Here is a 27,983-nt window from a genome sequence, read left to right as displayed (position 1 = left end):
TTGCAAAGAAATCACCCAGGCCACAAGATCCCACCTCTTGCAAGTCACAGCAACAAACTGTGAGTTAGCAAATGGCTTTTTCTTTTTCCAGCCAACCTGGTTACGTGGGCAGGGTTGGTTGCGGTCACCAGCTGACCCACGTGATTGCAGGGGTTTGAAGGTTTCCAACTCCTACAGTGACCTGCAAGGTGCCCCTGGGTCCTCAGGGAGATCATCGGGTATTATTTCCAAGCAGTTATTTGAGATTAGATACAAAAATGAACGTGTCCTGATTTTCAGATTCCAAGTGCTTATAGTTTTCCATCGGTGATTTTGGCCATCGTGCTACCTAAAGAATGGAGCTCTGGGCAGGATTTGACTGAGAGCGGAAAGGTTCACCACCTCTGAATTTCACCTTTGAAATCGCTTTCATGTAGGTGAACGAACTTCAGCATTTTTGGAATTGTTTGCATGCATGTGTGTGCATTTGTGTATGTGTGTGTGCTGGTTTTGGAGGCAGAGACAGGGCAGAGGGACATTAGTACTCCCCAAGAGCACAGGGACTGAAGGGGCGATGACAAGGGTCACTGGAAGTCTGTGGACTTACGTGGGAGTGGGGTGGCCTGTGCTTTAGCCAGCAAGCTGCTGCATGTTTTCCCTCTTCAGAAATAGCCTGAATCACCTCACACCTACATAAGCTGCTTTCCAGGAGGTGACCTGCTTTCCTGAATCCAACCATTTAATCAAATCAGGCTTTATTTCTGTTTTAGTTTTTTATGTAAAGTTACTCCTGGTTCACGAACACTTTCAGCAGCTGTTCATGGCCTTTCATCATTGCACCTCTCACTTCCTCGGGGCTTTTTCCCACTCGACAACTGAGGCATCATGACTGCTGACGTGAAGCAAGGGTCCCTAACTTCACTGCCTTCAGCTTTTAGAAAAATGGTTCTTTAGTGGGAAACATTTCACTAGACTGCAAATGATTCTGTAAACTAATATTTACTAAGTCGGACTCAACCCGTGGAGCATTCCCAGTACCCGGCTGCCCAATACCTGCGCAGGCAGAGCCAGCTCCACGGCATGGCTGATGTGACGTGACCTCCTCACGCTGAAGTGACTGATAGACGACATGGGAGTCACCTGCCCAAGCTCCCCCTGCTTCATCCTGGTCCCCTCTGCTCTCCCCCTGCCCCAGCAGGCTGGCATCGGATGCTCAGAGAGATGACCTAGAAGATAAAAGCTCTGCAGCCCTTCAGGCCAGACACCAACCCCAAATCTCTCCATAGCTCCAATTATAGTATTACGGGGTAAATACAAGCTAGTGCTGCCTCCACCAGCCTCACAGCAGCCAGGTCTGGTGTGCCTTGTGTAGAGATCATTAGTGGAGACTCTTGTGCCTTGCAGTCCCTCGGGGAGGGGAGGAGGGCCCCAAGCTCCCGCACAGCTCTAGGCAGGAAGGTGAGGAGTCCTGCTGCAATATCAAGGGCTCAGGGCAGACCTCCTGAGCAGAGCCCTGGGTTACTGGGAAAACTTAAGCACTTCTAGACTGCAACAGTGAGATTCTTCTCCCCTCAGTCTATAGTGGAGCCATACACCCCAAGATCCTTTCCAGTCAGCAGGGAGAGGAAAAACCTTTTGGATACAATTCACCTGACTTGATATACCTGCTTCCTTTTGGATGAGGTGACTCCAATCCTAGAATCCAGCGGCTGAACCAAGTAGACATCTGCTGACTATAAATCTGAGCAGTGGTGATTGCTTCCCCAGAACCCCCTCTTAGTCCCTGTGCAGAGCTATGAGGTGGATTCAGGTGCAAGATGCTCTGCAAGTCTGAAGGCTGAAAATGGACAAAAGGAAGAGTGGGGCAGGCAGGGCATTGCAGTGGTCATAGTGAAAAAGCCATTTATAGGTGCTTCTGTGCCCTCCCTTAGCTTACCTATTCCTGGTCATCTCCTCTTGTAGGCAGGAGCAAAAGCTGAGAACTACTAGGGCTTCAGCTTTGGTAAGTGCTACAAAAAGTGAGGAAGGGAGGCTTTGAATGATGTAGCTGTCCTGGCCCTCAAGTAGTCTGTGCTTACCCAGCACAGCAATCAGGGGAAACAGCCCAAAGGCATCCCAGTTGGCAGGCTGGGAGCCAGTGCAGGTTCCCTGATGTCAGTGCAGTGCTGTGCCCAAGCTAACAACCCCAGACCTTATTAGCTCAGGTGCAATGCCAGGCAAATGCGTCAGCACTGCCATCAGACCCACTGCTACATCTGTGTGACACCATGCTGCACCTCATGTCGTTACTAGCTCCCTGTGCACAGGCAGCCCTGGGCTGCTGCCTGGTTTGGAACAGGGCTCATAACCACTACTTGCTTCAGGCCAAATGTGCAAGACCAACCTCCCTCCCCCTTCTATATATAGAGTAATAAACCCCACGAAAAAAGTCATAACAAGTGAGAGAGAAGAAAGGCCAAGCTTGGTTTCGGTCACTCATTTAGGTCTATGCCTTGAAAATGAGTGAACTGCCAACAACCATCCAGCACAAGTAGTTTACCCTCACTCTGTTAGTTCCCATGTCCTGGAAAAATGCCCTTCATTTCTCACTTCATGTTAGAGACTACCTGTCACCTCCTAGGTATGAAATGTGTCTTACAGTTTGAACTTCTTGTGGTCCCAAATTGCTTTCAAGAGACATGCAGGTGACAACACACGCTGTCACTGGTGTAACAGGCCAAGAAAGCTGCTCTTGGTTAGTCCATTCAGCCCTTCCTAACAGTGTTCCCATTGCAAGGTAAAAAACACTTGAGTATTCAGCACATAAACTGCTTCAAAACAGTGGGGTTTTTTTGGGGGGTGGGGGGGAGGGAAGGAGGTTTCTCTGAAAACTGCCGCGCTGTGATCTGGCTGAATATTTCGGCAGTGGAATAAAAGCCCCTCTCCAACTCTTCTGTCTGCAAGAACCTAAATAAGGGTGTATGTATTCAGCACAAGCACTGCTCTAAACCCAAGCCCTAAACGCTAGCAGGTGCTTCTCCCTCTGTTTTCATCATCTGAGCGTAGCTGATGTCTCCTGCCAATTTCAAAGGCAAGCACACACAATGGTGACAGGGGGCGAAGCAGCTGGGGGGGCGGCTGGGGGGGGGGGGGCACGGAGGGGGCCCCGTTTGGCAAGGTGAGCGGTGCCCGCCGGGCTGGCGAGTGGCCCTGCCAGCTCTCTTTGTGAGGCTCCGGGAGGAAAGGGGGGGGGAAGGAAGAGACAACAGTAAGTGAGTGGATTCAAAGTGAAGCGGCTGGGGCCAGCGAGCCGTGGCTGATCTGTGCCAGCTGCGAGCCACTGCTCCTCTAGTCAATGTGCCAATTATTTTGCTGGAGTAGAAAAGAAAGAGCCACTAGACGTGTGTGTGTGTGTGTGTGTGTGTGTTCATGGCTGATGGGGCTGGGTGGAGGGCGGCGTGGATCTACCTTACTCATACCCACAGACACGCAGCCATCACGGATTCCCTTGGGGGTGTGCTCCTTGCACAGCCGCAGCCTGGCCGGCCCAAACTGCTGGGTCCCGAGGGTGAGGGCGGCCGTGCTCCCCACGCCTGTCCCCGAGCAGGGAGAGCCGCAAACCCAAGCTTGTGTGTGCCAGGGAGTCACTCCCTGAGCTGCCGCAGGGATGGAACCTCAGCACTAGCTTGCTTAGACCGACTATCAGATAATCAGCTGGCAGGGAAAAGGTGCGGCCCCAAAACCGCCCCTGCTGAGGCGCCGGCACCAGCAGAGAGGGCAGTCCCTCTCCCGTGTCCCCTGGGCCACGCTCCCTGAGGGGCCACTCCTGTTCTCACGGCCAAAGGCCGGTTTTGCCCTTTTCATGTGCTTCTGGATGGAGGAGCGTGGTTTATGTCAACCACAGCCACTGTCCCCGAACTGGGATTAGCACTGCCCGCGTGGGAAGCGGGTTGGGTCAGGACAGCTCTAACACCCCCAGCGGGGTGTCTGTGAGGGGGAGAAACGCGGCTGCTAAAGGCTTTTGGTGAAGGCGCTTGTGCAGCGTGGTAGGGGAGCGCTACGGGCTCACGGCCGGCAGTGCCGGGCCGCGGGACTCCTCTGTAACCCCGCCAGCCTGGAGGTGCGAGCCAGGCACCCAAGCCCTGCGCCAGCAGCGAGGAGCTGGTGCGGGAGCAGCTCCTCTTGGGAAAGCGGCAGCGGCCGGCAGCCCGCGCGATCGTTTTCTGGGCGCTCCCTCAAGCACCGGCGTCAAGTACCGACTCGCTCAAGAGTTCAGCGTCGCTGACCGCAACGCTCATCCGAAGCCGCGGAGCGAAGCGTTACGGCCTCGGCTGGGGCAAACGGTGACCGGGGCTGTCCGGCCCGGTGCCCCCCCCCAGCCTGGGGCGGCCGGGCCCCGCGGGCGGCGCGGCGGCGGTGCCACCTGCCGGCGGCCCGGCTCCCTGCCGGCGGCCCGGCCCCGCGGGCCCGCGGCCGAGGCGGGATTTCGGGCTGCCGAGCGCCGCCTCTCGCTGCGGGGCCCGGAGCGTTGGGGGGAGGCCGCTGGGGCGGCCGCGGCTGCGGGGGTGCCCGGGGAGGGGGACGACGGACGCCCTGGCCCGAGGCGCGGGCGGCTGAACTGAGAGGACGGAGTTCAGAGCGGGGTGAGGGCGGGAGAGGGGACACCTCTGCGGCCCGCAGGCGCTCGCAGTTTAACGCCCGACCGGCGGCTCTTACAGGCGCCGCGGGCCGGGCGTGTGGGGACGCGCAGGCTGGCAGCGCTGAGCCCGGGCAAGTGGCTGCTCACCCCGCAAACACCGACCGACCCCCCCCGGCTCTGCGGGGAGAGGCGCCCGGGCTGCCCCGAGGACAGGCAGCTCCTGTACCCGCCTCACCTCTGCGCCCCGGGGATTTTTAAATGCCTGTCCCGATGAAGGGAGCCTGGTGAAACCCCCCGAGGCAACACAGCAGCCTGCGCCCAGCTCAGGTTTAGCCAGAGGAAGGACACGAGGCTTTGTGGGGATGGCATCCTCATGGCGAGCGAGGGCGGCAGTCCGGCGGGAGCAGGCTGCCTGTCCCAGCCAGCAGCGGGCAGGAGCACGGCGACGTGCCCTGTGTCACCGGTGTTACTCACGGGGAGCAGAAGGCCTGGTGTTCGTGCCTGCCTCGTGCAGCGCGGTAGCCAGTCATCTGCCCGGCCGCCCGCCCTCGCAAGATCCAACGGCCGTGGCTCACACAATGCAGCGTGAACGTGGAACAAGGACAAGCTCCTGTTAAATTCAAACAAGGCTGGCAGCCTTCAGCCACTTCTTAATGTAAAATGAAAAGACATTTTAATCACTCTCTGCTGGCATTTTCCCAATAGTTTTTACTTGTCTTTTCCCTTCCAAGAAGCCTCAATCATTATCCCATTTACCAGGAGCACCACCTCATTAGCAAACATCCTCCACCTGCCGTCACTGGGCTGTCTGCCTCCCCACTCACGGCTCTGTCCCTTCTTTGGAAAGTGCCGCTTTAAGGGTTTTTGTAACTTTTCTTAATGAGTTTGGCTAAGAAAGGGGAAGGTTTGGTATATATCCTTCAGTAAGAAACAAACCCATAAAAGGTCCCTCGGGGAACAGAGCGAGGAGGCCACATGCACTAGTGTGTTTCCAGAAGATCCACTTTCACACTCGGCTGTGTCTAACAAGGGCCAGCTCATTCTAGAGATAGAACCTGGAAGCGAGTCTGCTACTACCAGGCTCTCACAGATCACTGCCTGTTCTATGTCATCAGAAATGAGGCAGTTGCAGTAGGATCCTCAAATACAAACCCACATATTCTAACACTTGGTCTTGTGGTGTATGAACATCAGCAAGTGTGGTGTGTTGGATAAGCTATTTTATTTGTCCAATCGATACAGGCTTCTCACAAACCTCATCTTACGGAGCCTTTGCACATATTTTAAGGACCAACTGTAGGTGTTCTGCTGTGGTATCTACTCTGTCCAAACTGGTACCAAGACCAGTGGCGGTTCCAGACGATCTTGTCTTCATAGGTCATTCCTGAAGGGCTCCAACTTGTCCCTCTGTTGCTCACATTCTAGACTCTTGAAGTTCATTCCTGTTGCTGCCCTGGGTAATTTTGGCTGATCCTTCTGTACTTCGCCTTGCTCCCAGCCTTGAGTGCTGCACCTGCGTCTGCAAAGTCCATCTTGCAAGTCTTTGCTCATCCAGCAGTCATGTGTTTGCAGAATGCATGTCTCTAAATCAAAAAGCGTTGCAAAAAATAAGTCTGTTTTGCTGGAAATTTTGATACTGAAGTAAACCAGAGGCTTCTGGATAAAGTCAAAACCTGACTCTTTCTGGTAGTTTTGTGAAGCGTGCTGTGTTCCTTGGTATTTATTCCACTCGTGTGGTATGGTATGGTGCAGCACGGTTCTGCTGCTGGTCTGCAGGCAGATTTTGAAAATCTTTTCTCACTTAGAGAATCATCTTGACCAGATCACTATTAAACCACTTGGAAAGCACCCGGGGTGGGGGTGGGAAATACACACACCTCCAACTGTGCAGTAAGCCACCAGCAATCACATTCCTGAAATACAAAAGTCTGAATTGTTAAAAAAAGAACCCCACATATTTACACTGTAAGACATCAGTGAAATGAAGGTAGCAGTCAGAGTTGGAAAAAGAAAAATTTAGAACTAGCTGAGATTTTACTTGGAAACTACTTACATAAATGACTTAAGTTCAAAAAAAGCTATAAAAGTGAAACGATAAAATGTTGCCTGGGCCCCCATAAATAAACCAAGCCAAATCAATTACTTTTCTCTTTATAAGTCATGAGCAATTTATAAAGCATAGAGTGAACGAACAGAGGCACTTAAAGTGTAACCACTTCAACAACATTATTGTATACAGCTTCCAATTTCTGGAGCTAGGAAGCAGGTGCTTTTCTTCACAGCAAGTTGCCATTATCAAGAGTAGTGACTGTATCAAGGCTACTATATGTTTACTGGCTGCATAAAGACAATTAATAGCCCCACACGTAAATGGTTACCAGTTTATACAGCATATTTCTAAACTAGAAGGATTAAATATTGGAGTGCTGCTATCACAGCACAAGTGGCTCAGCAATTGCCAGTGGAAAACAAATGTGCTGGTTAGCTGGAACCCGAAGGCTGCAGAGGGGGAGGCTGAGCGAACACCACGCTTCAGGGGAGTGTAAAATTGAAGCTGAACAGGTATCAGCTAGTAATATAGCAAACGGGGACAGTACAGATTGCTTTCTTCTCCCCCCTTGCTTTTCCAGCAGTGCTTGTGCTCTAGAGCTGTTCTCTAGTTCAGTAACTTAGTGAGTGATTCTGTGGACAGGTCCCCACAGAGGAGAGAGCCGAAGTTTGGGGTGGTCTGGGTGATGTTTGCAGCAGTGGTGTAGGCAGCCAGGCTAAATAGCCCCTCAAGGCCCATCCCAGCTTGGTTGGACTGGTAGAGCCACAAGTGTAGAAAGGCATGCCGGCCAGGCTTTACCAGCACAGGGCCTGGCCTGTGTGCGTGCAGACTCGGGTAGCAGAGCCGGGGACCTCAGATGCGCATTCAGCAGCTTTTGCCATGAAACTCTACAACTGACTCTACCTTCAATTTGAGAAGATAAAGGAAAGTTTTCTTCAAAAACTCTAGTTCTGTATTGTGATGAGAGAGCTGAAAACAAAGCTGTTTCTTTTGTGTAAATATTGTATCTTTTAGCAACAGAATGTAAGAAGTTTGTCCAGAGTCCAGTCCTCCCTGTGGAAATACATTCCTGTGCTAGTCTAAGAGGCTACACCGAGCAGGAGTGCTGCACATCCTTACAGAGAGCACAAGATTTTTCATGAAAGAGTGTGAAGATGCAGTCCCTGTTGCTGATCTCATGGGCCTCCCACCTTGGCGCTTGGGCACATTGCACCGATTCCCCCAGGAATAAAGGGCAGGGAGCCCCTGAAGGCCAAGTAGCCCAGCTGCAGGAGAATTGATGGTGTGCACACAGTGTATGCTGCTCCCTCTTTTTCACTATTCCTTTGAAATATGCTGCAATTCAGGAGAAGCACAAGCCCAAGATAAAGATTTACTTCGCTTCATCTCTGAGCATGCACCTTTACCGGTTGGTTAGGGTTGCTTCTTCAGCTCTAGGAATAGTCCCTGCATGACTGGCTCCCAGTCCATGCTGCTCTCAGCCACCTGAGAGGAGAGAGGAATGTGGAGGGCTGTCCTCCCCACGAGATATACTGCCACTTGTCTGCATATTCCCCCCATCTAACCCCGAGTCGCACAAAACCAAACTGGAAAATCCCACACGAGAGCAGGTCCTGGGGCTGCCAAATGGGGAGTTTAAGACGACCTGTGAGTCACAGCAAGTGGGCTGCCTTGCAGCCAGCACCTTTGCTAAACTGAGATGCTGGTTTTGGAGAGGTGTCACCCTGTGGGCAGGTACCATGTGTGTGAGCAGCAGGTTCCCTCACAGGTAGGGCAGTGGCTGACCAGCATAATCCTGGGATTGCCCTCCTGCCCACTGGCAGGAAGACCTGATGCTTTATCCTTTTCTTTCTGGGGTTGTCCACACTTACATACTTAGGGTATTTGGGCCGTGCCTCTGTCCGTGGAGAGGTTTTGCGCTTGCTCACTTCCAAGTTCAGAAGTCAGCTCCCAGAAAACAACTGCTAGCAAGAGGCCAGTACAGCACACATGCTAAGGCTTAACGTGAAGGAAAAAACATTATTAAAATATTTTATCAGGTTTTTTGTATTACTATAGGACCAGGATAGTTGGATTAGCTAGAGAAAAAATAACACTGTGACAACACTACCCCACAGTCACAGACTTTAACAAAATTTTGCCACAGAGCCAGCGTGCATGAGGAAACTGCACTGACTCCCCAGATGGTTCTTTGGGCACTTTCAGCTTCCAACTCACCAGGATAGCAGCAGAAGGAGGAGTTACTCCCAATTAGCTCTTCTTCCAGGTGTCCGTCTTACTCCACTGATCAAAACACAGGAAAATCATAGAATCAGCATTAACCTTACAAGGCATAGAAATACAAGACCAGAGGAAGGAGAAACAAGCTGACATTTCAAGCACTTGAACCCCAGCCTCCTTCATCACATCATTCACACATTCAATCTCAGGAGGAAGGTTAAAAGTATTCATCTACCCATGGCAGCATCTCGGGCTTGTATGACCAACCCCGTGCTGTTGCCGTGTGAGAAGCGAAGGGGACGGTGTGTCCCCAGAGCCGGTACTGACTGGCTGAGCACGATCCTCTCCCCGTGCCCAAAAGGGATTTCCCTGCAGCAGCAGCTGCCGGCTCCCAGCACCGCACTGGGAGAGCGTGTCAGGTGAACAGGGGCCTCACACGCGTGAGGGTACAGGCTGCTTTCTCCTCCTTCTGGGCAGCAATAACCTATTATTGCAAACCTACTTTAGTTTCCACACAAGGGGATGGGGAAAGCAGGCACTTTGGGAAATATTACTGAGTTATTTCTCCTCATCTGCTACTTAATCCAAAAGGGAAGTTTAGACTGAGTAGCAGCGACTGGTCACGTTGTGCTCCTGCCGCTCCAGTCAGGCAGGGTTAATGCTGCCCTGTGGGGAGCGTGTGGGGCAGCCAAAGCCGCTCTCCCGCAGGGCTTTGCAGCATTCGGATGCCACTGCACCAGCCTGCTGCTGCCCTTGCTCCCACGAAAGCACCCCAGGCTTTCAGAGCAGCTCAGAATCAGCTTTCACCAGTTGTGCACACGGGTCCACAACTGCTCAGCTAAATACCCATTTGGGAGATGGGTGGGATGGCAGTGGACAGGAACAAGCTCTCCCAAACTGCTAAAGATTAGGTTTTTCTCCTCTTACCTGCCTACCTTCCATTTTCCCTCCTCTTCTGGCTGAAGCATACAAGCAGCACATTTTTTCAGACATAGTTTTATTTGATGGTTTGGCATACTAACGTATTCATATTTGCAGCCCATTTCACTGCTAACAAATCCTTATGTGTGCAGGAATGCTTGTGTAATCAGAGCGCTATTTTTAAAAGTCAGGACCCAGTAGTTTAAAACCATAGGAGATAAGAATCATGACTCAAGGCCTAGACGCTGCAAGACTGACAGAAAATGCAGAATGATATCGTCAAGGTACCGACTTTTTCACATACAGAGTCCCTGTACCAGACCTTTTGCCTTTGAATTCATCCTAGATACTAAGTGCATTCTTGGGGGTCTATTTGAAACAAGCAAACAACACTAGATAACCCATGCAAACATAAAAACTATCTCACCCCCATACCCAGACAAACCCTGTTTCAGCTGTATTCCCCATGCAGGGCTGTAAAAACAGTTGAAGAACATTTTAATGGCTCTTTCCAATTTCCAACCATAAATGGCATTCCCACAGTGGAGAGGGAAGCTAGCAGAAAATTAAAACATAACCCACGGTTCTGTCTGAGGTCCTACACTGACTTGCTTTCTGTTGTCAGTTTCACATTTCAGGAAACCATTTTTATAAATAATATGAAGACCAATAAAATATATTTTCTGCAAAACCTTGAAGCTTTCCTAGGCAACACTATAAGCAAAGCACTTAAGTAGACAGTTGGGTTCTGTGTCTGGGTTTCTGTAACTGGAACACAAGATAAAAAATTGTGTAAAAATTATGGGAACTCTGAGAGCTGACAGCACAGAATTAAGTTTCACTGCCTGCAGGTCTCCATGCTGGCTGGTCTTGTCTTTTCACTGAGATTCTAAAGGCTTTAAGGTTGGGTGGATATTGCCCTTCAGCAGCACTTGGAGGACTGATGGTGTTTTCAAAAAACAAAAACAAATGCTACTACATTGCCAGAGGGAAAACCAAGGTCAATCATGCTATGCAAATCAGCTCTCTGCTGGAGAGAAAAATCAGAATAGAGGAACATGCTACCCCCACGGTAAACACTGAACATGAATAAACAAAACTTAATTCCTGCTTGATTTTATCACCATAGAGGGTGAAAGAAGAAAATACATGTGTGCAAAAATACTTAGATTAATATAGCAGTGACTTGGAAACCTCTCAGTACTTAAAAAATAAACTTGTTGCTATAAAGCCCTGCATTTTCAAACTAATAGTGTATCCCATGCAGAAGACATAGCTGAGGACCTCTGAGGTACTATGAGACATCTAAACATCTCTTTTGCTGGCGGCTATGCAAGAGGTATCCTGGCTTCGAATACTGTTGCTACTATTTTCTTGTGTTATTTCATTTCAGTTCTTGACAGAAACCAGTAATGAAATACAGCAGTGCTGAAAATTTACCTCTAATATCTCAGGTCAGGTGAACAGTACTTGTGAATTTCTAGGCTTTTTGTTTATTTATTTAAAGGCTAGCTTACAACTTAGTAACCAATCTGTCAAGACAAGATTAATTTTATCTATGGAGCAGTATTTACTGCAGATCTTGACGAAATCGACACCTCACACATTCAAAGATCCTGCTTCATTTCCCTGGGCCTAGGAGAACGACAAGAGCAGCAGCAGGCACCACTGCAGGCGATCATCACTTTTTCCGGAGGCAGGAGGAGCTCTGGACGGCTGCAGGGCAGAAGGAATCTTACTCTGGCAGGAATGAAAATGTGAAACGCACTAGGCTGCCAAAGGGGAACCACACAAGTTGTTAACAGAAATGCCACAAGCCTGAAAAACATTTCAAACAATAGAAAATTTTTACACGATTACTCTATTCAGTGTCTTAATTAGCTGAATGAAAACTATTTTGACTCCAGTGCTTATTGAAAGAATAGACATGATGCCATACTCGTTTTAAGTTCAAGTTTTACTCCCAATTGCACAAAGGTTGAAAAGATTTTTTCAAAGTTCGAAAACCAACATAATAATTTTGATTTCATGTATAAAACAGGGAAACCCAAAGGATACAGGAGTTGTGTGATTGTTCCGATGTTCAGCATTTAAAGTGTTGCACAACCTAATTTTATCTCATACATTGATTATTTTCTACATTATCTGCTTCTCAAAATATAACTCTGTACAACACCGACAGATATCCAAGGTTAAAATATTTTGATAAAATACCATGTTATAGAAGGTTCCAATGACTTAGTACAGATAACAGTACAAAATAATGACAAGTCAGAGCATCGCTACAAGTTTATTCAGAAGCTTTTACTTTCGGTTCTTGTATCACAAAAGACATGTTTAATGTTTACAACAAGTATTAGAAACTGAGATGCTTTTATTTCTACTATTATAAAAGTAACATAGGAGACCATTCTAAGCCATCTTCAAAATGCAGACCAATCTTTTTTTTTTTTTTTTTGTATATAAACTGTACACAAAAAACAAGGCACTATACATTTTTGGATAATAAAGTATAAAGGTTGATTCGCATAGTTTCTCAAGAAATCCATGCTATAAATACAAATGCTTTGTTCAGTTTAGCACCTGAAGCAGCACTGAGAACAATTCATTAACTATTGCAAGAGAAACTTTTCAGAACACGTAGGAGATAATATAGGTGGTATAGCTAATTCAGTACAAGCAACTGCTGTCCAGCTACTTTTCTGTAGTTTTGACATGAAAGTCTTCAAAGTGAATATATATTGCATTGTTAAATACGTACTTGTTCTATGTGTTTATATAAATATAAATTCTTTGTAATCCACAAACTAACAAAATAACACTTTACAAAGAGAACTTCTTCAAAAACAAAAATGGCAAGTATTGTATATAGCCAAAGGACACCTGCAGCAGTAGCTCAAGAAACTACTGTTTAAGTGCATAGGAGAGCAGAGCTTAAACACATTACCTTTAAGAGTTGAAATTGAATTCCATTTCTAAAGAGTTCTCTTGGCCTGTTATAATATTACACACCTCCAGATAGGTAGTCACTAATAACTTCGGATTATTTCTATTTATTTTGTAAATGTGGGGTACAATTCTTCTAAAGGGCATAACAAGTGAAAACAGACATCCCTTTAGTGCTCACTCCAATAAACACAATTTAGAAAAGTCCTTTTGCCTTCTTCAGATTAACCTGCTTCCAAGATGGCAGTGCATTGTACTCTTCTCTCGTCATCTCTAAGGCAACCTGCATTTGAAATGAGAGGATATGCCATTAGTAAAAACACTTATAAGCAGCAAAACTGTCAAATGACTTCACAGTATGGTTAGACACACACGCAGAGATTAACAGTGCACCTATTCTCTCCTTACCTCAAAGTCCTTATCTGAAAGATAAATTTCAAGCTTCAGTGGATCAACTCCCTCAGGTAGAGGCCTAGCTAAGAGATCTGCTAATGGATACACCGTTTTACAGAGCTTGGCCAGCACATCCTCTACAAGGATTATCTGATTAGAAACGTCAGCATCCTGGTAAGGGAGAAAAGGGAAAGAGAGAACACGATCACAATGCTGAAAGCACAAACTGCTCCCACTGCACTCTGCAGATGGCACGGGATCAACCTGCACCGCCTGGCCCATGGAGCACAAAGCTACACATCCAGGTCCACACACAGGCGAACAGCCCGGCCCTGAACGATTTCCCAGCTAAAAAAAGGTCTGCACTTAGCAGAAGGACATCCTGTACTCTCAGGTTAAGGCTCAATTCTGTGTTTAGTCATGAAGCCAGCATTTCCACTAAGGACGGCTGCAGAAGACTTACAAAACAAAATGTCATTTGCCTTGATATGCCCCTTCACTGAAGGCTTTTAAAGCAGTCACATGTAATTCGTCTGTGACTCCGCTTCCCAGGTGGGGAAGTCAGCGCTGGAGCTCTTGGAGCCAGCTGATCCTTCATGGGACACTTTGCTCCCCTGCACTTCGAGCCTGGAGGACAGACCAGAACTGCACGTTGCTGCCTGTTTCACAGGATGGAAACAGTTGTTCTGCTCAACTCTAGCACATCTCCTTCTAAGAGATGATTCAGATAATGCTTTCCTCCATTTTTTAACAAAAAAAGATTATAAGAAGTTACATGATAAAAACAATCAGAAATGTTTCTGATATCCCACTCCCAGTCAGAATTCAGCTATGTTGTTAATGTTTTCCTGTGCAGGCTCCTGAACTGTACTTTTTAAGTTCATCCTCTGGATTTTAGGGCTTGACAGCACAAACAAGCAATGTTACTGACAACACAGGACACAACTACTAGCAATAGGAAGCAGTCTGTGCAATGAAAAGATTTACCATTTCTGTGATCTCTGCAATGTCTTCCCTGTGTTCCCAACTTGGGAACATATTAGTGAAGGTCAGAGGCTCTAGGCCAGCATGGATTAGATAGGATTTTGGGGGCTTCTTTACATTTTTTCCTAAAAACAGTCAAAATACAAAAAAAAGAGATAAATTATAAACAGTACCATATTATGCAATGTCACCCACTATCCAAAGCTACCCTGTAAGCATGTTTAATTGACCCTTTTCTGAACAGCTGAAGTAATTTAAGGCAGTAGGAATAAATTTCACCAGGATTTTTTTTTAATGCAGCATGGCACCTTTTAACATGTTTTTCAGTATTCTTAAATCTGCCTTCTACTACATCTGACCACAAAGATCAAACCACGTACGCTGAAAATCCCCCCCAGTTACTTCCTAACCCAATGTATTCCTTACCTTACAAAACCAGAGTTAGAATAGAGTAAGCAGAGTATGATGGTCTGAAATTAGTCAAATTCAGGCAAATGAAACCTTCTGGTATGCTCAACAGAAGTGTCCTGTCAGCAGCAAATAAAGTTTAAGATTGGAGGCTTAAGTGAGAATATTTAAATTGTTCTTAACTTGGGATACTGAGGTCTAACACAATCAATTTCTTATTAAAAATTCAAAGGAATGGGATCTGAAAGTTAACAGAGGTGTTGCAACAGCTTCATGGTAATTACTGATGATTTTCAAAGACAGTCCTACTTCTTTAAAACATGTATGTGTGCACACTATCTAGGACGTGGACATAACCCAGCCTAGGAGTGATGCCGTATCAGATTGAAGTGGTTAAAGTCATCATGCCAAGAACTGGTGAAAAAAGGCCCTGTTGGTTGAATGATTTAATTCCCCAAGAATTCAAAGGCACTGATAAATTCCAAATATTATTGGAAAGAGGTAGACAGGCAGTCAGGCACTGGGAGGAGCTATCATTCAAAAAAAATTCTCTACCTTCATCTTACTTGGGTTCAAACAACTCAGTCTAATCAAATCTTTCTTCCAGATAAGCAATGGAAAAGCTGAAGATGTTGCATAGCCCAAAATCAGGTGAAACTAACAGCAACATAACATCACCTCACTTCTGAGGGCTGTAGCTTCCCTCAAACCTGCCTCTTGCAAAATTTTGTTATTCCCTACATTCAGTCTCAGAGCATCTTTAATGCACTAAGATTTCCTCCAGAGCATATAAATCCATTATGGAAGACCCTGTTTTTTACTCTAGTCCCTACCTGCACTTGATGTATGTGGACTGTCAGGCAAGAGAGTCTAAAAAGAACACAGCCCCCTCCTCCCCACTGCCGAGGAGCACCCAGGGAACCGATGCACCACCTGTGCTGAATGCAAACGGAGAGCCTGGCTGGACCTTGTTGTTGCATTAGGTCTGCAAAACCTGAATGTTACAGGTTTGTCTTTACATCAGACGTTGAGAACAAACTGATTGGAGAGAATATGTTCACATGAAACTCTGAATACTAGAGATAAAAGCTCTGTGAAGTATTACATATTAGAATGTGAGTGCTTTAACTATAGACAGGAGATTTATCATTTGAATACTTGATTTTAATCCTTCTCTTCCACATATTTTCACTGTGGTTTATTTGTTCATTCTACCATGAATGACACAACAAGCACTTAAAAACTTTGTGTTTAAAAAAAAGTGTGAATCTGCTTTAGTTGTGCTGCTCCACTCTCAGTAATTCAGCCAAGAAATAAAAGGAGTGGCATTTGCTGACGTTCTAGTGTATGTATGATGAGTTTGTATGTAAGTTGAGAAACATTTTCATTGCATGAACTCTGTCCTCAGCACAAGCTGATCTCTTCACTAAGAATCACTGAAGAGCAAACCAGATTCTTCCCTCTCCTAGTGGTCTGCAGTTCAGCTCTCCAGACTGCTGACTTAGCAGATAAAACCATACAAAAACTTTCAAGATGTTTTAACAAGTTAAATAAGAATTATGCACAAGGAGAAATGCTAGGTATATTCAAGGGATATCTGAGTTGCTAATGAATCTCTTTCACACCATCATGTAGTTAAACAGTGCAAGCCAGGAAAAGAAAAAAAAAAAAAAAGGTGGTGGGGAGCGGGGAAGAGGGGGACACAGACCAAGAAAGAAATGGAAAGAGAAAAATAAGACAAAAGTGTTTTAATGCTTCTGATCACTCAACTATATTCTGGTGGTCAAAACAACTGCAGCAGCATTGGCATCTCCTGAAATTCAGTTTATCTACCTTGATAAGTTAGAACACAAGAAGAGCAGCTAGTCAGCCCTGACAGCTTGATGCAATGAAATTTTGAAGTGGTTGACAGAATCCCAGATCATGAAAGTGAGAGCCCACCAGAATAGCATAGTTTGAACAGTAAAAAACTGCTAAAGAAGTTCACATCAGCTTTGACATAGAAGTAGTACAAGTGGAATCAATCTTTAACAGGAGCAAACTTGCTCTGTACCTATCCAACCACATAGCCTGAAGCTGTTGAGAACTACCCCATGGCAAAGAGGATAAAACCACAACTGCTGCAAAGTCATGGCCAATGGTAAGGAAGTGAGCATCCGGAAAAAAAAAACTTGTCCTATGATACACATGCTAAACTTCAGACCCATAAGCAATCACTGAAGAGCTTTCCACTGTACATCAAACTTGGGTGCAGCAAATTCAAACCAGTGCAGAAGGTATTAATCCCTTTTCCCCTCATCAAATTAAATGAAGTTCAAGAAACCTGGAAAAGTATCCAAACATCAGCATGTGTATCTGATTCCAACTCTGCTGGGGCCAGAAAACATGATTTTCATTACCAGGAGATTACAGCACTGCATCAGGAACACTCAGACCGGGATCCTACTTCCGTTTCTCTCAGTAGCCTGCTGAGCAACTCTGGGCACTTCATTACATGGGGCTCTGTTCCTCTATGCTGACATTCACTTCTGCTATGAAGCACATTGTATGAAATGATTTCAAAGAAATGCATCTTATCGCTCCTTCTGACTGGCAAAAACTCTGGGTGCGGGTGGTGGAGTGCAAGTAACTGGCCTCTTCTTTAGGAATTCAGTAGTCACTGCCAAAGACTCTTCCAATTACTGCCTTATCTTTAGCACCCCATTCTTAAAACAAATTGCTGTTTGGCAGGGCAGTGCCAGGGACACCAGAAAATGAACCACACAGAGCACTAACACAGTCCAATGAAAGTCATGTTTCAGTGTCTCCAGGACTGGTTTTCAGCCGTCTCCTGCCAGGTGTTACCACCTCCCCTCAGTGACATGACACAACTGTGTAGAAAACACAACACTTGCATTTTTTCCTATTCGACCTGCAGATTGGGAAGGGGAGACTGCCTTATCCTCATAAAGGTGAAATCCAGCAAGGGTACCGCTTTCCCTCTTCAAATACACCAATGTCTATGGGAGATGATGACCATTACCACCAGCTGTGTCACAAGTTGTCAAATTTATTTGGTACAGAAGAAATCAGTGGCATCATGAGGTCTCAAGGTCTATAAGTTGTCAGGCTTTCCTTGCGAGAGGACATAGCTTGTACCAATTAAGCCCTAGTGACTTACAGTGGGAAACTGCTCTGAACTAACAGAACATGGCTGTTGCTTATGCCCTCTTTTGTGGATGGGAACCCCACACCTTTCTTTATTCATCCTCCATCAGAAGATGCAAGGTCTGTTCCCAACCTCACATAACCTTAGATGAAGTGAGAGGAAAACATTACAGTGTCTCAAGGAAACTCTACTAGTGCAGAAAATCTGGTCAGTGTACTCTTACACTGAGTGGCAATAACTGTCCTGTAGAAATGAGCTGAGGCTCTGTGCTCCAGCATTTCCACTGGCCACCTGTTTCTTTGTGAGACTTGTTCTCGATCTTCAAAGTCTTTCCGCCTCCCCACTAAATCAAAACCTAGCTACATTAGCAAAGAGTACCTTCATTCAGTCTTTTGATACACAGAAGCTTATGAAATCTAAGAGAATCTAGGCAGAAAGCATTCAGGTTTAAGAGGATGCGTTCTCAGAATTCACTTTTAGGGTTCTGATGTCTGAACTGTTCTCTCACAGTGGAGACATAGAAGAGAAATAAAGCCTTTCCTCTGAGAACTGAGACAGCAGAGTATCTTGGCAATTTGGGAACAATGCCATTACTAGACAAATGGTTTGCTAAGAAAGAGTGGAGAATGTATCTTAAAATACACTGATGTTTATTGTTAACACTGGGGAAGCACCTGAGTACCTTTCAGTTCAGGACAGTAAAGCATGGGAAGGTAGGACGCACTCCCAACAGCCAGGCGTAGCAATCTGTTACCTTTGCAGTACTGGAGCACTGTCTCCATGGCGCATTTCCTGTCTGTAGCCCACCTGATTCGAGCTGATCCAGCAATTTTGTTTTCCACAGGCCACCAGCCTTGCCACAGGTACACTTCATGGTGATTGTCAACAAGGAACAGTGCTACGCAGCCAAAGAATAATGAATTCATCATCAGCCACTTATTAGTTCTCAGAATCCCCTAAACAAGCCCGGTCTTACATGCTTGCCAGCACCAGAACCGGATCATTTCAAAGCTTACCAATCCCTTTTGTTATTCATCCAGCTGAACCTCAGCTGAACTCAGATTCTCTGATATAAACGAAGTATTTTTATAGCAAGCTTTTGGGATACATGTACATTTGATTAGTTCTCAATGTCTTTGTCATGGAAAAATTACTGTTATTGCTTAAATGCTGTAAAAGCATCATATGCACATAATTTCCTGTGATAAAACAAGTTAAAAGGGATTACAGTTATAGAACCACAGTTATCTGTTTTCTTGTTACTTAAGTATGTTAAAGCACATACCTGGCTGTGGTGCAGTGTAAAGATCCTCTTGCAGGAATGGCATGGAATTGATGACAGCAGGGTCTCTTGAGGGGTAAACGTACTCAGTGGCTGAGAATTCTCCTGATGAACTACTGAGGCTGAACAGGCGGGGGGTGAAATTAAACTTTCCAGGATCTTTAAAGAGCAAAAATTAATAAGATTTCCAATAGAAAATGCCAGGGATGAATGTAGAAAATAAAAATAAAAAAAAAAAAAAATCAACTTTTAGTGTGACTTTGAATTCTCTGGTTTTTAAAAATCAAGGAAGATGACCAGATGTCACAACAACAGCTGTGACGAACTTCAACTAAAAGGCTGGCTGCCATCATTTTGAATCTGATCCTGGCTAGTTACTATCAGCGATTTCATAACTGGCTGTTTTGGAGCTTGGAGTGAAGCAAGCCCATCTCAGAGTTTACTTTTTAGCTGACAAATTTTCCACTTGGTAAATCAATCCCCCTGCTACCTTTGTTGGCAGATTTAAAGCAAAAGCTGGACAAGAATGCGTGCAGAACTGCCTCCTAAATCCCTTCAGAAGAGAAGCAAAATGTGTTGGTAACAGTGTTAAGTGTTGCTCTGTGCTACAAGAATACAGAGGGGCTGCAGAAGGGGGAGAGAACAAAATGAAACACTTCGTTTTCCAGTACTTTCCTTCTAGAACAGTATTATTTAACTCAGTAGATTTTTGGAAGCATCTCTCTGAAGGGATCATCTCAAAGCACCAAGAAGTTCTTCAAAAGCTTTACATTAAATCTCACAGTACCATAAACCAATAAAGTGAAACATGAGTGCCAAATCCAGGAATGAAGGTCTACCTTGCAACATGCAATCGTAGGCCTTTCGATCTCTCCTTCCTAATGCATCCCAGAATCCCAAGGGCTCTGACCCTTCATCACATTCATGTATTGTCACCTTGCTGCTGCTGTGCAGCCCTGCCTCCAGTGGACATCTACAAAACACAAAGAAAGAGAGTGAACCCAGCTTTCCTGCCCAGAACACAGCTAGCATAAACCTGCTGGCCACTTGCATTGTAAGAACCCAAAAACACCTATAGAGGCTTGTTGCATACTTCATGTCAACTCTCTGAAAATTATGACAAAAATTATCAATAAAATAGCTATGGAATTTCAGCAACCATTGCCATACCATTTCTGATCACACACCCAGAGTGGAGGAGACGTTCACATGAGCACTCAGGAGGCACTCTCCCTGCCTGTTTTTGTAACTACTTCTTCTCTCCTTGCACTCTTTACCAAACTCATTTCCTTATTCACAAGACTCAATTCTAATCTTCCTATCAACCAAGATTTAGTTTGCTATTCAGATATTGACCATCTCCCTCCAAATGGAAACTTTTTTGTGTATTTTTTTTTTTTTCAACTCTAATTAGTACAGCAGGAAGCATAAGTGCATTTGACCTTAAGTGAAAGGGATTACAGAACATGTGTTTTCCCCACTCCACCAAATCAACTACCCGTCATTCCTCCTCCTTACCAAGCATGCACATGCTGCAGTTGTACTCAGAGGACAGCTTTATTTATTTCAACTACTCTTTGAGGCAGACTATCTTAAGTATATTAGTAGCCTGTATAAACATCTCCAAAATATAGGTCAGACACTCACTGTTCTTTTATTTTATTGGCTGCTGTTCTTCCTACATCCTTGGTGTGAGATTGTGCTTTGCAGCCATGCCACAGGTAGATAAGAGCTTTATTTATATTGAGGACAATCATGGATGTCCGGGAACGCAGGCTGCTGCAGTGACATGCTACTTCAAGTAAGTTTCCTTCATTGGGAACTTCTCCTCGCACGCAATATAGCCTCCAGTCACCTGGAGCAGACAGGAACAGTGCAGCAGTATTATACAGTCACATGGGATTGAAAATTCAAGACCTCTGCTCTGGAACAGATGTTTTCACATTGGATGAATTTCACTTATCGCATGCCTGTATTGTCACAGAATAAACTAGCTAAAGATCAGGTTTGGCTAACACTGCTTGAGAAACCCTGTTGCAGAAAGTATGCCTTCTGAAACCTTGCTACAAGAGTACAAGTATTAAGAGCTGAAGAGCTTAACAGAGCAGAAGAGTCAAGTTTCTGCTGTGTTTCACACAGGAAAAAAGGGAGACAAATAGAGTAGTTCTTCTATTGAGCTCCTCTTTCCCTGTGCACCTTAGGCACAGGAGGTCACATTTAGATGCAAACTGGAATACGTCCAAACTACACCTGCATTGGAGTTCTCCTTCCTCAACTGCAGCATTCAAGGAATGTGTTGCAAAAAGTAATGAATAGGTAACAAAAGCTTAGAGTTCTCCTTGGAGTGGGAGAACTGCTTATATACTCTTTTGCCCAAACTATATAAAACAAATGTATTTTAAAGCAAACAGGCACTTTGCTTGATTAAAAAACAACTAGAACAATTTATATGCATATCAATACAATAAAGTTAGCTTGCTGTAGGGTGACAAAAACCATTCTATGCTCAAAGAAACAAACTACCTTGAAACAAAGCATTGCAAAGCTGTCTCATGGGTTTCATGGCATTCGCTTCCCTTTTCTATGGAGTATGGCAGTTGAGACTGAATTTAAAGGCCTTCACAATAGGTTTAAAAGGATTTTGGGGCAGAAGCTCTTAACTAACAGCAATTTACTTTGTGCATTTTCTTCTTCCTCTTCCCTTCTTCCAGCATGCACAATCATCCCACCTTGGAAGCACTGCAGGAAGCATGGCGGTTCTTTCCCTTGAAGCACTTGTACCTGGAAATTGAAAGCACCATTCTTAATTAAAAAAATGAAGCAAGTATACAGACTCAGGAAAACTAGTCTCTATGGACCATTAAAAATTATATAGTTATGGCCACCCATGAAGATGGCTTTCCTTCTACTTTACAACTGCTGACTATTGTTTAAATTATCATATCTATCAGCATGCAATGGGTTTCATATGTGACCTCCATATAAAAAGAAACCTCTAGCTCTGAAACAATCAAGAGTTTCAAAAGATAAGGAATATCAAATAAACTCTGCATTAGTTTAAACCAGCCATTATTTGAATTCTTTACAGAACTGGGCCAGCATGCCTGATGTTCTTTGAAACTATTATGGAGATAATGTAGGAACTGAAGTAGGTTCAAAATTTGCTGTAAAATTGGTTAATATTACAACAGGCATGTTCTTCATTAAGCATTGCATTGTGATCATGAAACTAATATTGCCAATTGCTTAACCAGCTACGTTGCACAGAATCCCACACTCTGGATCAAGTGTATTTACGTATCTCCTCTATGAACTCCTGTCTTACTGGTCATGTTTATGCTGCTGTTAAAAAAGCTAACAACAGCATTATCAAGGTACAGCAACGAATTTTAAACCTCCCATCTTGTATGCTGGTAATAGTCAAGCCACAGCAAAGCCCAACTGCACTTAAAGATAATTCAAGCTAGCCTGTCCTCTGAGTTTCAAACTAGCTGAATCTGTAGTTGCTAGAATCTCTGTAAAACAAGGCAATCTGATATGTAATTACAGAGTAAATAAATTTAAAATTTCCAATGTATTTTCATGCCTTGACCTGGCAGAAAGTGCTTCTCCTGTTCTCAGCACAAGGAAGACAGTCCTGTTATCTGAACATGTACTTGAACTGAAGGCACAAATTTGCTTAACTGTGCTTCACCTATTCCTGCAAGGAGAGAAGATATTCTTCTTCAGTCATTCTCAGAAATATCATCTTTAGAAGTGGGATTTGGGAATGACAAGCCATAAAGGAGCTTATGTGTCTCAAAGTTATAATAAAGCCAAAAGTAATTTTGAGGTCTGGCTATTTGTACTGGCAAGAACACCTTTACAAGAAAGAGAGGAGGCAAAAAAGATAATCCACGTTTATCGTTAGTGGCTACTTGGGCAGGCAGGTTTTACCAGGACTACCACCTGGGTCTGCAGGAAGCTCACCTGTGCTCCTCTCTCTTCATCAAGTTCCACTGTCATCAGTGCTGACGTCCCTTTCTCGCTCACTGTGGAGTGCCTTCCTTGCCAAAAGAAATACACACATTTCTCTTTTCCAACAGCCCTTACTTGTTGATCTCCTTTTTGCCTGCTTCCAACTGCAAAACAGAAAGCACATGCTGAAGAAAATACTCTGGCTATAGGTTTAAACAGCACGTAGTTTAATCTCATCTGCCAGCTCAGCACTATCCTGTCCAGAACAGGAAAGATAAAATGTTCAACTGGAAGAACATTAGGTCTCCAAGCCAGTACGTCCCTGTGCAACACTGGCATTGTCTCATCAGGTGGATGTAAGCCCACAGGCCGAGATGCTTGTGCTGGCCAGAGAAAGAGATGTAGAAAGAACTGGTACTGTCTGGAGAAAAATAACTGACATCACTTGAGCCAATTTGCATGTGAAACGGTATGTCCAGTCATGTTACCAGAAGAGTGCATTATGGCTCATTTTCCACATTACACCCTGTTCTTTGGCAGCGGAAGAGTAGTTGGCTGCTGAGTGATACTGGAAACAGCAACAGTTGAGAAAGCTACAGGCATAAAAGTAAAGTCTTTCTTGGTAAAGTGGTATTAGAAAGGAAAACTACAGAACAAAAGAACACCAAAGCAGTATTTTGCAGTCATAAAAAAGTCAGGATTAGGTAAGCTTTATTTATTTATTTTTAAAAATTAACTCAGTATTTCATGTTGGTCTGGAAAGTGGGTTAGCAGCAACTTTTTTTTTTTTTTTTCTTTTTAAAAAGGATCAGTATCTAGTTGTTATGATAAGCAAATAATGTTTACAGCAAGTGAAATTCAACAATACAACCAGTTATGAAATATTTTACACTTTCCAGTAAGTACTGAATAAACGTATATAATTAAATCAAAGATTTTAAAAAACCCCAAGAGCTTTAAACCAGATTCCTAAAAAAGTATTAAAACTTCTGCCTTGATTTCAACAGTGCTGAGCAGCATTGTACTGAAATACTTAGAAAAAAGCATCCCATTTTTTTCAAGTTGACAATACTCAAACCACTAGTCACTTCTAAAATTTATGGTTTTCACTCTTATCTGTACATTCAGCCGATAAAAGTACTGCCTCCTACATAAAGAGTTATTCTGTTTTGGAGAGATGGAATATATTTTCATCCATTTGGATTAGGAGTCTGTTTACAGTTCAGTACTAGTATTACCTACTTCTCCCAAGACTTACAAGCTTTTGTATTTTTCTTGGACATGCCAGTATCTGAACTCAACAATCCTGAATAAGACCTACCTACATTTTTTGGATAAAAGCCTGAAGCTGCATAGCTGTTATACTGCTTTCAACCAATTTTAATATTTTCCTATTTGGAACAATAATTTTTAGACTATTTCTATTTTACTTACCACAAAAGCCACCTATTGTTAGTTTAGGGCTAGAAGGGAGAGTTCTGATAAACGTACTGAGCTGACTGATTCTCAGCATTTTACCTGCTGCTCTCAGGATCTTTGTCAGAACACTGCTAAGGTTTTCCACTTGAGACTGAAATCTCCAGAAACCACAAAAAAGGACAGCAAGGGCAATGAGTTGGCAAGGACTCTTCCTGTCGTTGTTACTGTTCTCCATTACCCAGCAAAGGCTTTCCTTGTTACTAAGCCTACCTCTTTTGCAAGACATTCAGAACATTGTCATTAGTCCAGCTGCCTAGTTATTTTGGTGTTAAGCTGTGGGCACAATTCTGGCTTAATGAGCTGTCCTGTGAACACGTACAACACCACTGTTGGGTAAAAGGAGAGATGGACAGTATTACATTTTATGTATGAAAAATAACTACAGATTTTTTAATTTTATTCTTTATTTTAAACAAAATAAAATAATAAGCTCTACATCTTAATCGCCTAGGAAGGCTAAATTAGCATTTCTAACCTTTAAAACTGTTTCACATCCAAGGAAGTCTAGGTCTGGATCTTACTACTAGCAGCAGCAGTTTTAGCCGCACTTCTCCATGTTTCAGAAAGAAGAAATTGAATTGTTCACTAACCTGTAGTGCTCACCATGTACTTCCACTTCACCACATATGTGTCTCCCTCATGGAACTGCCCTATGCTTTGCTTAGGCAGTCTACTATAATCAAATTCCAGGATGTGCCAGACATCCACAGATGCAGTGATAATTTCAAACTGCCTCCCATCTTCTCCTTCTACAAGTCCATAGCCCCGGCCAATATTCATTCCATCCAAGACTGTGCCTACAGTCGTTTGGGGCACAGCTACCATTAGCATGACATCATATGGCTTAGAGTCAGATCTGGATTCTTCCTGTCAAAAAAAAAAAACACAGAAGAGATTTCTTTGAGCATAACATTTTTCTTCTTACCCCACAGTTCCTCTCAAACAGTTTGACTCCTGCAGATTTCAGAACTTTGATATCTTGTCATCAATTGATGCCTTGCCAGTATTCATTAAGCTGCTCAGCACTAATATAAAACAACTCTGTGGCTTCACTGCAGGTGGTGATTTTCTGACCCCTAGGTCAAAGCCTGCAAGGTAAAGAAAGTGCTCTGGATCCTTGAGAACAAGCGTCCCTGGCTTCCATCCCAGCTAGGTCATCTAGTTTGAAATACCTAGCATGCTTATTATATGTACCTTCTGGTGAAGGGATTCACTAGAATTCTTCTCATTGAGTTTCTTCAGCTCTGTCCAATCAAGAAATTTTTCTTTGAACAGTATGGTCTCGTTATGTTCTGTGAGTCTGCCAAACACAGCCCAGTCTGGGCGTCCTTGTCCCTTTCTGTACAAGAGAACAAAAGAAATAAAACCAAATTAAACCCTGTGAAATAAGGGCAAGAAAACTAAGTTTCTGCACTGAGTCAAAACTCAAGTTTTGATACCTGGGTATGAGGGGATTGCATTCCCCTGGGTCCAGAGGATTTATGTCACAATTGGAGTAGTCAAAGGTACCATTCCACAAGTGTTTTGCCAGCTGGAATGCCACTTTTCTTTGTGCTAAAGTAACTTCTTTTCCATGCCATACATATACTTCACTGCCAAAATCAAACACCAGCACCTAAAAACCAAACCAAAACAAAAAGATAACCTACCATTAGGTTAGGTGATACTCTGATCCTCCAGTTTCCTAGTGCTGCAAGCTGACAGTGCTTTGAACACAAACTGCAGTTTCTGCAGTGACACTAACAACTAGCACTGCAATGCAAGTAAATCCAGGGCAGGGGTCTGCACTGCAACATCTAATTGTTGAGGATGACTGGAAGCAAGTATGGGGAATGCTATGAAGTGTATCTTTAGGTGGTAGCTAGGTCACTAGCAGATTGTGTCTTTATTTTGGAAATCTGCTCTCATTTCTAATTAGATGGGTGAAATAGTTGTTTGAAAGGGAAAAGTCTGCTAAGGATAGAAATCAAAATGCTTGAAAGGGAAAGCAGGTTTTTTTTTTTTATTATTTTTTATTTTTTTACCAATGTGCTACCTGTTTTGCAGTTCATGACTTTGGAGTGAGCCACTGTTGACAAAAAGATTTACACTTCCTAAAATAGCATTTTACTTCAAAGATAACATGATCTAATTTATCAAAACCTGCAGCACACTTTAGACAGAAAAGTGTTCAGAAGCTTTTCAGAAACCTGAAGTGGGTCAGAGGACCCACTTGTCAGTAAGCCTCTCCATGGGCATTTGCAGTTACTGAAAGTCATTATCAGCTGTATGTTCCTGCACTTACCACAGGAGCAGTAAGTGGCACGATACCTCTTTTGGTTGTAGCAGGGTACATTTTGGCACCTTTCCCCAGTAGTCATCCTCAGGAATGAGTTTATCCTCTACGAGGCGGTAGATACAATTTGTTTCTATTATTGCAGCTTCATACATTTCATCTTCTTCAGGACTTCCAGCAGCTTCAGAAAAAGATTGTCAAAAATAATAAAAAATGTTAGCTTCCAACTATCTTTACTAAAGAGAAGCAACTCAACTATTTTACTGTGATAAAACATCAGATACTGTAACTGTAAGAATGCTTACACTGGTAATTTGTCTGTCCACCAAGGAGTTTCCAGAAGTCTTTGGCTGCATGGGTATGGGTATTTATTCCTTCTTCTATAGTCTGTATATAAGAAGCTCTACAGCCAAGTTCCCGCTTTGTCTGAATTAAAGTTGCAAGTTCTGAAGCCTAAGAGATTAACAGTTATCTGAACAAGATTGCTTATGTCTTTGGAATACTTGTGCATATCTTGTTTAGGGAGAAGGCAAAAGTAGTTAGGACATAACAGAGCAAATAGCAGGAGAAATTATTATTATTTGTTGCACTAAATAAACAGACACTAGAGAAAATGCTACAGAAATACATTAATTATTTCATTTGCCTTAAAACAAGACTTGATCTTAATGAATATGGGAATAAAAAGGACATCCTGCAATTCAGACTATTTTTTGTTTGAGTGCAAATCTGTTTCCTGAGGATATCCTCTTTTCTCTTGCAGCTTCACAACCTACACATTTCTATGTTAGCTTTCACTCAGTGCACAGGCTAAAACATATTTACAGGAATCCTGAATATCTACCTGTCACTGACTATCGGTTACATGCCATTTTTTGAGACAACTAGCACCAATTACATCTCAATTATATCTAAGAGATGTAATTACTAGCTCAATTACATCTAAGAGACATGCTGTGACAGTTCTAAAAATAAATAATAAAAACCCTACTAGTACTAACCTTTGCTTTTTCTATGACATTTGCAAACTCTCCTACCCATAAGAAACAGAAATGTGGAGTTAACAACAGGAAACAGTCTCCGCTGTTCAGTGACGAGGCCCTTGGTTCAACTAATCTTGTTTGAACATGTCTTCTTCCTAAAGAAAAAACAAAGCTAATTATATTCCTTTGACTACTGCTATCAAATGCCAAAATCTAATTTGTTTTGAATGAAATACAAACAATCCCAGCACATTTAGCAAAATACATGGAAACAGACTGTTAAAGAAGAATTAAAAGACTACTACTGTGGAAAAAGGGTTTACTCACAGGAAGCAAAAAA

General features: G+C 43.9%; 1 protein-coding gene and 1 long non-coding RNA gene across 9 annotated transcripts in view; both read right to left on the bottom strand.

Moving 5' to 3' along the window:
• Nucleotides 1-6,031: 6,031 nt before the first annotated feature.
• Nucleotides 6,032-9,814, bottom strand: LOC116959063. Its single transcript, XR_004405616.2, has 3 exons — nt 9,795-9,814; nt 8,865-8,930; nt 6,032-6,178 (listed from the first exon to the last, which is right to left on the bottom strand). It is a non-coding gene; the product is annotated as an uncharacterized LOC116959063 (long non-coding RNA).
• A 2,238-nt stretch (nt 9,815-12,052) lies between these two features.
• SVIL (supervillin) overlaps nt 12,053-27,983 on the bottom strand; it is a 71,781-nt gene continuing 55,850 nt past the window's right edge. For all 8 annotated transcript variants that reach the window (XM_032982596.2, XM_032982598.2, XM_032982602.2 and 5 more), the window contains 15 exons: nt 27,662-27,798; nt 26,966-27,113; nt 26,696-26,841; nt 25,825-26,000; nt 25,580-25,724; nt 24,976-25,252; nt 22,919-23,070; nt 21,625-21,730; nt 20,597-20,804; nt 19,789-19,922; nt 18,953-19,108; nt 18,422-18,565; nt 14,115-14,236; nt 13,143-13,298; nt 12,053-13,017 (listed from right to left, as the gene is read on the bottom strand). In XM_032982596.2, the coding sequence (XP_032838487.2) occupies nt 12,931-13,017; nt 13,143-13,298; nt 14,115-14,236; nt 18,422-18,565; nt 18,953-19,108; nt 19,789-19,922; nt 20,597-20,804; nt 21,625-21,730; nt 22,919-23,070; nt 24,976-25,252; nt 25,580-25,724; nt 25,825-26,000; nt 26,696-26,841; nt 26,966-27,113; nt 27,662-27,798 (2,294 nt within the window). In that variant the 3' untranslated portion in view covers nt 12,053-12,930. The remainder of the gene's footprint in view (nt 13,018-13,142; nt 13,299-14,114; nt 14,237-18,421; nt 18,566-18,952; nt 19,109-19,788; nt 19,923-20,596; nt 20,805-21,624; nt 21,731-22,918; nt 23,071-24,975; nt 25,253-25,579; nt 25,725-25,824; nt 26,001-26,695; nt 26,842-26,965; nt 27,114-27,661; nt 27,799-27,983) is intronic.

This window comes from Tyto alba, unplaced genomic scaffold (assembly GCF_018691265.1).
Source record: "Tyto alba isolate M040663 unplaced genomic scaffold, T.alba_DEE_v4.0 Super-Scaffold_38, whole genome shotgun sequence".
In the NCBI taxonomy this organism is placed as follows: Eukaryota; Metazoa; Chordata; class Aves; order Strigiformes; family Tytonidae; genus Tyto; species Tyto alba.
This window is presented reverse-complemented; position numbering and strand designations above follow the sequence as displayed.